We start from the raw sequence: 12,362 nt of genomic DNA, 5'->3' as shown, positions 1-12,362 counted from the left end.
ATTTATTATATATATTTTTTTAAACCAAGTGTATTATTAAATGCAAAGTGAAATTAAGTTGTTTTAAATTTAATATATTAAATGCTTTAAAATCCCATGCTGAGCTTAATACTATTACAAATTATATGTTAGAATAGTGTTAAAGTAAAGCAGATATATTGATAAAGGAGATATTTTATTACTGATCCGATGTTGTACAGTACTTTAAAGGAAGAAGGATGACCAAAGATGAGATGGATAGACTTTTTTTTAATGGATGATAATAGAATGGTTCCTGAATTGGAACCTCGCCTGTGCTATCGGTATACACTGGCGGGGCACCAGTGATAGATGATAGGTGACGATTCCACTATAATTACCCAAGATGGTTTCCAGGGGGAACCTCGTAGAGGTCGACCTGACAGGGTGTATTGCTAGCAATGGGGTCAATTAGACCCCATTACTAACAATCGCTTTCCGCCGAGATGAATGGACTGTGTGAAGGATGATATGCATAAAAGAAGAGTGAGGTATTTGTGGAAGAAGAAGACATACTGTGCCGATACCAAATAAATAGGAAATGGCAAGGCAATGATGATAACTGTAAAGTACTTTGAAAAAAAAAATTGGTAAAATTAGATGAATTCTCGAAAAATAAAATAAGAAGTTAATAAGTACCTTATTGACGTAAACATTAAGGTATATTTTTACTTATTCTTTATTTATTTATAAACACAAACATAGCACACAAACACACACTACCATTATTGTGTGGTTAAAGACAAACATGTTAGAATTTATGCCACATAATTAAATGTGTTAATAAAATTTAACTGCTGTATTAATTCATTAAAGTTAATAATATAATGAACATGGCAGAGTTTTTATTCAGAACAATTAGAGATTATTAGATTTAATCATAAAATTGTCACAAGTATGTATTCCTATCCTGTGTATGTACACAGGATAGAAGTTTTTTTTTTTTTGGAATATATTGTATTTTCACGAGTAGATTTAGGCTTTTAGGTTTAAAAATAGAAAAACAAACACCAACATTAAAAAAAAAAGCTATTGCGAGCAAATTATCTACCTTGATTTCTTCTATTTCTACTATTTAAAATTTCCTCATTAAAAAGCATTTTCAATATAATTAAAAAAAAAACATATTCAACGCTGCCATAAATCTCGATATGACACAATTTAAACCATAAATGGGTCTTAATCCTGTAAGCGTTCAAGTGACTCGACAGAGTGAACACTCACCAATCTCCTCGAGTATGTCGTATTTGTCGTACACCGAACACGTGTTGATGTCAACCGGCTGCGGCACGTACTTGCTGTAAATGTCGAACACGTAACTATCGTAGTCCTTGACCGGGCCGTGGTCCGCGTTACTGCGGATACGTTTACCGGTCTCGTCCACTGGAAAATACGTGAATAATTAATTCTCGGCCACAATGTTGGCTATATTGTAGCCCCTTATTCATAAACACGTCAAACATTTCATAAAACAGTTTTGGCTATTGATGCGTCCTTTTTTTTGCTCTACGTTCCCAATTTGTAGAAAGTGACAAAATACATTAATTATTAAAATAGGTTTGTAAGAGATTTTAATTTTTATGATACGTTGTGCGTTAACGATTGATTGGGCTGGCACGACATTGTATATCAGAAACGCTTTTACCTAATGATTAGTCGGTAGAGAATCATAAGTTATATTTGTACAAATTTTATAGTACAATAAAGAATAAAAAATAAATAAATAAAATCAGAAACAGGAATAAAAATCAAAATACACCAATGTTATACTGCGGAACAATACCAAAATAATCTATTACAAATATATTTTTTTCATAGCCTGTTATTCATTAATGGAAATATGGGGTATTTCCTAAATACTATAAAATCATGGCTACCCACAACTATCTTTTTTTTTATTTATTTTTAAACCACCTATAACCATCGAGAACTTTATGTAGATAAAATTAATTAATAATAATATTTTATTTCCTTAAATATGGGTTTTGCAAATGCCACATATTAGGTTATGACACCACCATATTTTACCATACATGGCATGCAAACACAATTTCACAGTCATACCTGGATATTCCTTCTTCTTGAATTCCTTCTTGACGACCGCCTTGGTCTGCACGAGGGACGTGGTCTCGCTGGGGTCCGAGCGGCCGTAAATGTTCTCAGCGTACACTCGGAACTCGTATTGCTTGCCGGGTACCAGGCCCGTGATAGCCATTGTGGTGAACCTGGCCATAATACAATAAGTAGGGTTAAAAAGGTCATCTTATACCAACTAGTTAATGAACGAAAACACATATTTTTCCTTCATATTGGTTAACAATTTGTATATCAACCGTTACATGTCCACTGCTGAACATAGGCCTTTCCCATAGAGTGCCATAAGGAACGATCCTGAACCATCTCCATACACTGACTGACTGACTGCAGTGAACACTGTATGTTCACGCCACAAAGGTGTGACGCATTGAAAGCACTTCATCCCCCCGCTTTCTTCACGCGCCAGTCTATGGTCGCCGCTGACCGACGTCCGGTCGAGTCGGTCGAGTCAGTCGCCTCTGCCGCAGCGACACATTACATACATACATACATACATACATACATATCTGTCACGCCTGTCTCCCATTAGGGTAGGCAGAAACAATGGAACGCCAAATGCTTCGATTCAAACAAACCTCTTTCGCTTCTTCCACATTCATCAATCTTGTCATACACGCTCATCATACATACTCCGAAATAATACAGAGCGCTGCGCACGCGCGTCCTCTTCACTTTGACCGTTACAATGCGTCCGTCTAACTCGAATGTGCATATCGTGTCGTGGAAGGAACTGTACATTCAGCTCAGCTCATCCGCTCATCTCAGCCACATCCACACCATGCCAAGTAAGTGCCCTTTCAGTTTATTTCCCCCCAACGCCAGGACATCTCGGGTCTGGCGTCAACACTGTATATATTTCTACTGATGGAAAGTAATATAATAATCGTTGCATGTAGATCTGAATAACAGCATGGACTCCAGGAAATACATTGTGTTGATGCCACCTTTCATGCGTAGCAATTCCTGGGGACTTTTTTTATACAACTTAAAATGGTAAACAAGCTGACGGCCCACCTTATGGAAAGTGGTAACTGTCGCCTATAGACATGAACAGTACTATGGGCATAACAGAGTATACTGTTTCGCTCATGATACCCCCCCCCCCCCCCATGTGTTGCCATTCCAGAGAACTTAAGTGTTATTCCTCTGTACCCTGTAAATTCACTGCCGTATCCCACCCTTCAAACCGAAATACAGCAATGCAAATACAACCGCTTCACGGTAGAAACATGAATGGGACAGAGGACATGCCAAAGCAAACGACTTTTGTACAAAGTCTCTCACCGGTGAACCGGTGGACTATGATGTTATGTTTCTGTAACCTATAATTTTATGCAAAAAAAAAAATGCCTTGTACAAAATCTTCCTTGGTTCTTTTCTCAACTGGAAAGACACATGCACAGCTGTAGGACATCATTAGTATTTTCCACTACAAATGCTCAGGTTGCAGAATGAGCTCCCTGCCAAAGTTTTCCCTAGACTACAATATAGGATTCTTCAATAAGGATATATTAAGGTTTCTTCAGAATTGGCAAGGCGCATGGGACGCGCCTAGTGTTGTTGCAGGCGTCTATTAGTTACAGTGACCGTTTACCATCAGATAGGCTGTATTCTTGTATAACTTCGTGGTATATAGGAGAACATATATTTAGAAACACGTTACCTGGTATTTCCAACCCTGATCCAACTGGACATAGGGTGCTCTCGTTTCTCAACGAGGTAATTGGTGATGTCTGATCCTCCGTCCCATACAGGCGCTTTCCAGCTGAGCGCCAGCGAATCCACGCCAATGTTGTCCGCAGATGGGAACCGTGGCGGGTCAGGACGATCTGTAATATAATTTTGCTATTGTACAAAATGTCGGGCGGTTTAAGAATTAATTATTTATTATTTTCTCAAACATGCTTGGAAATGTAAGCATTATTTTAACAATCTCCTTTGAGATAAATCAAAATTGCCGTACTGGCCAGATTCATGCGGGTAGCGACCGGCAAAAGTTGTATAAAAATCCATATCTGTCGTGTTTTGCGGCCAGATAAATTACTATGTAAACTCGTATCTGTCCTGTAATTTAAAAATAGAATGACCTTTTACTTCGAAACATGGCTACCAAGGAGGTAACTTATAAAAGGTTTTATTTATATTTCGAATTGGCTTGCAAATAGAAACTTGTTTATTGAAAAAAAAACAAAGGAACATTATGGCGCGTGAAAAATTATTATTGTTCGTTATTCGTCATTGAATTTAAAAAGCAAAATTGTGTTTTTGATTTCCACGCATTGTTTGAGAAGAGTACTATACAAGCCTTGGCCACAACTAGACATTGATGGACTTACGTATGTGTGCGTCGGCTACGCCTCGGCCCACATTTGCACGTTCGTCCATCAATGCCTCAGTTGCTGGCCGCTGCGGTAATGTACTATATTTTTTCAGTACATACGGTGTAAAATCAACACTATCAGCATCCTTCTAACGGTGTGTTCTAATGAACATTTTCCCTAAATAAGCAGATGACAAATACTATCTCTACAGTTAGACGCGCCATGTTTGTATGGAAAGCTCAACATTTTTTGTTTTTGAACTCATGTTCCTTTGGGCTTTCAAACGGATGTTTGATTTCGATTTCTTTATTATTATGTGAGGATTTTTTTAATGCGTGAAAATGAAATGGTAACTCCAACTGTGCTATCGATATATACTGGCGGGGTACCAGTGAGGAAAGGTGGATGAGGATGAAAACAGGTCGGTTGGCTCGTGACGAATTCAACAAAAATTAACCACAACGGTTACCAGGGAGAACCGCGTGGAGGTCGACTTGATAAAGTACACTGTTGTATGTAAGATTAGGAACCAGGATCGGATGTTAAATTATGCTATAAATAAAAACTACACAGCATTTCCTGGCGTTAAAGCCCAAATATTCATTATACCTATTATTTTTTTTTTTAATAATGAAACAAATTCTTAGTAAATAAAAACAAAAAGATATAATACCGCTAATTTCGATGTTGATAATGGCCGAGTCTTGTCCAAGCTCGTTCTCCGCTGTTATCCTGTATGGACCCGAGTCCAGTTTGCTGGCGTCGCGGATGGTTAGTATCGCGTGTCGTTCTGAAATAAAAATATATATAAATAATGAATACCACTGGACACAGCACACAGCTCCATCTAGTAACAGAACTAAGCAGACCTTGTACTATGTAAACTAGATATCCAAAAAATACAATAATAAATATTTGTGACAAATGTGTCTACTTCTGTCCCATTCGTTTTTCTACCGTGAAACAGTTGTGTTTGCATGTCTGTGTTTCGGTTTGAATCGTGGGATATGGTAGTCAATTTACTGGGTACAGAGGAACAACACCTGAGTTCTCAGGAATGGCAACGCATGGGGGGGTATCATAGGCGAAACAGTATACTATGTTACGTCCTTAATACTGCTCATGTCTATAGAGGGCGGTTACCACTTTCCATCGGGTGGATGGTCAGCTTGTTTGCCATTCTAAGTTGTATAAAAAAAAAGATATGACATACACAAGTGTCTAAAAGCAGGTATGTAGGCATTATTTACCTGCAAAAATTTTTCATCGCGTTAAGTTCCGATTGTGAATTTAAAATATAATGGTATGATTCTCAAATTAGCTAGCAACTAGCATAATTTATCATTGTTGTTATTACAGGATATGGAGATATAACATCTTCAATTCGCTGCTGAATATTGGCAACTTCCTTGTGAAGGTTTGCCAGTAGTTGCTACGCTTGGTAGACGGATTGGCAACCGGAGTGGGGGTTTGGAGATGTTTTAAGAGGGATGCTGCTGCCCACACCTCGTCCTCCCTTAGTCGCCTCTTACGACACCCAGGGGAAAGAAAATATTTATTGTATGCCGGGATTACATCGTTATCTTACATAACATCTTAGTCCCCAATAATAGTGACTTATAGGCACCATGGATATCACAATGTATTCTATGAGTTCTATGGTGCTGTTCATGTCTATAAGCAACAGTTATCACTTTCTAGTAGATGGGCTGACAGGACTCCAAGATGTATAAAGAAAATCAGCCAGTACTTATGTATATATTGAATATGTTTTTAAAATTCTTACCTTTCCTTTCAACGTGATAGTGCAGTCCAGACTCGATGGTCTCCCCCTCTCTGATCCACGTGATCTTGGGCACCGGGTGGCCAGTGAACGGTATCTTCACCACCACATTCTCGCCCTTGTCGAAGTACGCCGTTACGCGGAAACGCGGCGGCACGTTCAATTTCGGCGCAGCTGTGAATTGACATCACGTGTTTTACATAAATAATTTATCTATTTTCACACCAGGGGGCCTATTAAAACTTTGACTTTTAAAACAATTAAAACCTAAACCTGAGGTCACGTGACTACCACTTTACCAGAGGGAGACTTTGTACAAAAGTCATCTGCTTGGGTTTGTATAATTCATTTTTTCAATTCATTTTTATAATTCATCCGTGAAACAATTGTGTTTGCATGGCTGTGTTACGGTTCGAAGGATGGGATATGGCAGTGAATTTACAGGGTACAGACGAATAACACCTGAGTCGCCAGGAATGGCAACGCATGAAGCGTATCATGGGCGACACAATATACTATGTTACATCCTTAATGATGTTCATGTTTATAGGTTACGGTTACCGCTTTCCATCAGGTGCTGTGTCAGCTTGTTCGCAAAGTTTAAAAAAAATGGGCAGTCTACATTTTAAGTAAAATAAGATGGAATATATTTTTTTTAAGGATCTGTCGATCGAGTAACCTCATGAAAAAGAAATATTCTGACATCCTCCCTCCATTCTGAAAGCCTCCCCCTTTTGCCAGTAGTTGCCATGCTTGGTAGGCGGAATGGCAACCGCAGCTAGGCTTTGGAGATGTTTAAAGAGGGACGCTGCTGCCCATCCCTCTCCCTCCCTTAGTTGCCTCTTACAACACAACAGGAAGGAAGGGGTGGCCTATTTCCTATATTTATTTAAATCCTAAATAAAAAACTTAAAAATACAAAATTACATTACAAATTTCAAAGCTGATGCTACACTACTACTTAGCGTAACATCAGCATATTCGCAGCAAGCGAATTTAAACTTTAATAACAAGTAATAAGACTCACTCATGATGAGCAGTTCAGCGCGGGTGGACTTGACGCCGGCGCGGTTGACTGCACGGCACACGTACTCGTCCGCGTCCTCGCCGAACACGTCCATCACGGTGAGGAAGTGATTGTCACCCTCGCTCCATATGCGGTGGCGTGGTCCGTTCGTTATTTCACGAGCACCTGTGAATTTATTACAAAATAATTTAAAATATTATCTATTTAAACACGTGTTTAACAAAACTCTGCCCAAGTGATTAAAGTCTAGTCTTTGTTTTAAATATTTATTTGTTTTTTATTAATTGATAATTATTTATGTAAATAACAAAAGAAAAAAAAACCTTAGTAAAAAAAAAACTCGAGAATATCTAGACTAATTCAGTTTTTTTTTCTAAAATATTCGTTGATATTCGAGGAAGGCAATAATGAAGAGAATAATTGGTAAAATTGCACAGTAAAATGTAAAAACTCCATTATTCCCATAAATACTTTCTTTTATTTATATAAATAAAAAAAAAACTGTATGAAGCTCTTTTATGTAAGATAGCTAGTTTTTTTTTAATGTACTAAAATAATACTGACCCTTGTACCACGTGATAGTCGGCTTCGGTGAGCCAGTGATGGTGCACTGGAACTTGGCGTTGTGGTACTGGATGCAGTTCGCGTTCTTTAGAGGCTTCACGATCTCTGGTGGAGTGGCAGCTGAAATGAAAAGTAATATTTATAACTCATGTTCATTATATTTCTAAAAAAAGATTCACGGCAGCTATGAGGGGGAGAGAGGATTACTGATATCCTCACAGGATCTCCAGTTCTCTTTGGAAACCATCGTAGTTATTTTGTGGCTAGTTCTTGCCATTTTACACGATGGGTCAATTGAGTTACCATCATCATTACAGTTGTTGCATAGACTATGGCAAATATATACTTTATACAGACGGGTTGTATGTTTGTTTGCCATCATTGTGTTATAATACTATTTCTATTATTGACTAGCGATCTGACCCGGCTTCGCATTGATAGACATAATTTTCGAAAACCAATACATAAAGCCCCCCTTAAATAGTTTTTCTTATATACCTTTCATGTATAGACAGCGACCAGTTATTTATATGATTTTATTATATATATTGATTGATACGTTTAAAAATGTTCACTCACCTTTGGGATCGACGACCTTGACCTGTTGACTGGCGGTGCTAGGCGGCGAGAGGCCGGCCTCGTTCTGAGCAGTGACTCTGAACTCGTACTGCCGACCCTCGATCAGGTTGGAGCAGTTGAGCTGGTTTGGCAGACATAGGACGGGGTTCACGCGTTGCCATGTCGACGCGCCCACTTCGCGTTTGTCCACCCAGTAGCCTGAAAAACAGAAAAAAGCGTAATAAAAATGGTTTAATAGCTTTATTTATAACAACAAAAATACCTCATGGTACTTCTATAGTACCTAATTCTGACAGAAATTTAAGGCGTCAGGGGTGTTCTCCTCTAGAAATTTGTCCGATTCTAGAATAAGGACATACGGGTATGAGACTTATGTGGGAAAGGAAAGGGGAGGACACTGCAGTTGCGGAAAAGACTGGGACACTGTAGAGGTTCCCGGCCTCCCGAGCCGCTGCAGTGTCCCAGACTTTTCCGCAACTGCGGTGTCCCCCCGTTTCCTTTCCCACATAAGTTCCTTATTCCTCTCATTTACTAATTTCCTTTACGCATTTTCAACGTTCCTTTCGTTTCTTCCTCAATCCTTTCCTCCATACTGTAGGTGGCGGAAACCAGTAACAAATGCATTCCCAAAGAGGGTTGACATCAGGCAGGCGGCCGGTTGAAAAACTATAAGCCAATTCCTTTAGCAATATGGACAAAACCATATTACGCCGACCCCAAATAATAATTGGGATTAGGGTAGGAAGATGATGGTGATTAGACGTTACAAGTATCTATTAATAGCTATGTAGAAATTACTGAAAATGTTTTAAGCGTGCAAATATATTTAAAAAAAACAAGTACCTTGTATTCTAGCGCCTCCGTCGCTTTCCGGCTTGTCCCATTCCAGGTGAACAAAGTCGCCGCCGACTTCCAGAATCTTCGGGATTCCAGGTGCAGACGGGGGATCGAATGGTGCTTTGGCCTATGTTAAACATATATAGAATTAGACATGAAGGTATGAGATAGTTTAGTATAATCAATTCATATAATAGTATAATCATATCACGATATGAACGAAAGGTACGATTCCTTTCCCGTGGATATCGTAAGAAGCGATTTAATGGTCGAGGTATGGGCAGCAACGCCCCTCTTAAAACCCTAACTGCGGTTGACAACCCGTCTGCCAAGCGTGACATCTACTGGCAAAACCTCCTTTATGGAGAAGACTGGACAATTGTATGGATGAGAGATAGCATGACAGATACAGGTAATAACGAAATACGTGCGAGAGAGACGAAATGAGTGTGAATAAAAGGGAACATGGCAAAAGATTATTGCATATAAATACAATTATATTATTAAAACCAGGTCTCCCAAAACACAATCTGAATTTAGCTGATGAAAAGACTTGTACTAATTTTAAAAGAAATAAAAATTCTTATTTTGTACCCTTAGTCCGCTCTTACGACATCTGGATAAAAACGAGCATCCCTGATAGCACACCCAAAAACAAATATCAAAACACATATTTCTAACTCACTTTGATCGGATTGGCGCCCTCCAAAGCCGGTCCAATACCGTTCTCATTAGCCGCATGTATCCTGAAGTTGTACTCATGTCCCTCAGTAAGGCCCTGTACTGTGAACTTGGTGTCCCTAACTGATGACGCGATAGTGATCCAGGCCGTGCCTGACGTGTCATTGCGCTCGATGACGTAATGCGTTACGGGCAGGCCGCCGTCGTAAGTCGGTGGCTTCCAAGCCAGGGTACACGAGTGACGGCTGATGTCTGTGGTCTCCAGAGGACCCTGCGGAGGTCCTGGTAGACCGGTCACCGTCACGGAGAACGTGTCTGACACTTCGCCGGAGTTGTTCTTGATCGTCAGTTTGTAAACACCTGTGGGAGATAGAAGAATATTTATTGACTGTCCCCGTGACTCCACCCGCGTGGTAGACGAAATTGTTACAATTCATAATAAAACATAATATTTTTTTTATGCAACTTAGAATGGCAATCAAGTTGACGGCCCACCTGATGGAAAGTGGTCTAAAGTTACGTCGAAGTCGAAGTCAAATCAATAGAACGTTGTTTGCAAACAGCTGCTTTGTTATATGTTAATATAAAGCTGTCATATTATGTTTCCGAGTCCTCAGGAATGGCAACGCATGGGGGGGTATCATGGGCGAAACAGTATACTCTGTTATGCTCATGGTACTGCTCATGTCTATAGGCGACGGTTACCACTTTCCATCAGGTGGGCCGTCAGTTTGTCATTCTAAGTTGAAACACCTAAGCCAACAACTTTTACATGAATAATAACTTTATTTGCTTGAATACAGGCTATTATATTTTTAGTTATTAATATTAAAAACGGAATTTCTGAATTGAACAATGCTGATATTTAATTTGGAACTTATAATTTTGGGGGGAAAGGGATTGTTAGCAATGGAGTTTGATAGCCCCATTGCTAACAATATGCCCTATTAGGTCGACCTCCAAGTGGTTCCCCCTGGAAACCATCGTAGACAATTCTTGTTGAATTCGGCACGATGGGCCAACTGACCTGCATCATGCTCATCTATCATCCCTCACTGGTGCTCCGCCAGCGTATAGCGCAGGCGGGGTTACTATTACATTATTACCCATTAAAAAAAATATATAATTTTACATTAAAATAGTCTTCAAGTAAGCCAATTGTAAAGTTTCTCATAAAATTTTTTGTCATCTAGATCTCTATCTGTAAGTCTCTCTCTAATACTATTACTAGTAAAATATAAATGGACAATATGAATACGATAATAATACTGCCGAAGTTGTCCCTAGAGACTATAGTACAGGGTTTTTCAAAAAGAGTATATTAGGGTTTCTTTAGAGTTGGCAACGCGCACGTGACACCCCTAGTATTGCAAACGTTCATAGGCTACAGTAACCGTTTACCATCAGATGGGCTGTATGCTTGTTTGCCACCGTCGTAGTATATAAAAAAAAAAACTCACCCATATCATCCTTGCTGATGTCCTTAATAAATATGAGTATGTAGTCATCGAAGACGGTATATTTGAGGTGGGGGGAGTCGACGAGCTTGTGTCCATCTTTGGTGAGTGTGACGTCGGCGGGCTGGTCTCCCGTGTACAGGATCTTGATCTTGGTGTTGTCGTGTTCGGGCAGGTGGAGATCACCGGGCATTCGGGTGATGCGCGGAGGGTCTGGGTAAATAGTAATAAATATATAATTAAATGATTTTTTTTTTACATTGTAGTGAACATAACACCTGGTATCACCAAAAATATAAAGGGGCAGGTTTTGGCCAGATTGGAACATTTATATTTTAGTAATCATTTCACATAAAAAAGATGGTTTATATATGTCGGTTTTTTTTATACAACTTAGAATGGCAAACAAGCTGAGGGTCCACCTGATGGAAAGTGGTAACCGTCGCCTATAGACATGAGCAGTACCATGGACATAACAGAGTATACTGTCTCATTCATGATACCCCCCATGCGTTGCCATTCCTGAGGACTCAGGTGTTATTTCTCTGTACCCAGTAAATTCACGCCATATCCCACCCTTCAAACCGAAACACAGCCATGCAAACACAGCTGCTTCACGGTAGAAACACGAATAGGACAGAGGTGCCCAAGCAATCGACTTTTGTATAAAGTCTCCCTCTGGTAAAACGATAGAAATATTTAATGTGTACGTAATAGCTGATTCCATTCAAATAGAATAACAAGTACACGCAACCTTATTATAATTTTGTATGACACCATACATAATATTTATATTACGAAAATTAAGAATTTTTGAAAATTGTTTCTCCAAATAACAAAAATAATCACTTGGGATTTATTACAAAACTAAACCTATTTCACTACTACTGAAATCATGTATATATTATTATTAATTTATTCATTAATTGATTATTATTAATTTATTCATTAATTGATTATTATAAATTTATTCATTAATTTATTATTATTAGTTTATT

The 12,362-nt window shown here is 38.9% G+C and overlaps 1 protein-coding gene across 9 annotated transcripts in view; it reads right to left on the bottom strand.

Annotated features, from left to right (window-relative positions):
• LOC113519393 (twitchin) overlaps positions 1-12,362 on the bottom strand; it is a 143,987-nt gene that overhangs the window by 22,170 nt on the left and 109,455 nt on the right. For all 9 annotated transcript variants that reach the window (XM_052896992.1, XM_052896998.1, XM_052896995.1 and 6 more), the window contains 11 exons: positions 11,368-11,577; positions 9,912-10,267; positions 9,233-9,353; positions 8,390-8,587; positions 7,811-7,930; positions 7,247-7,411; positions 6,223-6,393; positions 5,110-5,226; positions 3,779-3,944; positions 2,083-2,243; positions 1,243-1,401 (listed from right to left, as the gene is read on the bottom strand). In XM_052896992.1, coding sequence (XP_052752952.1) covers positions 1,243-1,401; positions 2,083-2,243; positions 3,779-3,944; positions 5,110-5,226; positions 6,223-6,393; positions 7,247-7,411; positions 7,811-7,930; positions 8,390-8,587; positions 9,233-9,353; positions 9,912-10,267; positions 11,368-11,577 — 1,944 coding nt within the window. The remainder of the gene's footprint in view (positions 1-1,242; positions 1,402-2,082; positions 2,244-3,778; positions 3,945-5,109; positions 5,227-6,222; positions 6,394-7,246; positions 7,412-7,810; positions 7,931-8,389; positions 8,588-9,232; positions 9,354-9,911; positions 10,268-11,367; positions 11,578-12,362) is intronic.

This window comes from Galleria mellonella, unplaced genomic scaffold (assembly GCF_026898425.1).
Source record: "Galleria mellonella isolate WM207_F2 unplaced genomic scaffold, CSIRO_AGI_GalMel_v1 utg352, whole genome shotgun sequence".
NCBI lineage: Eukaryota > Metazoa > Arthropoda > Insecta > Lepidoptera > Pyralidae > Galleria > Galleria mellonella.
This window is presented reverse-complemented; position numbering and strand designations above follow the sequence as displayed.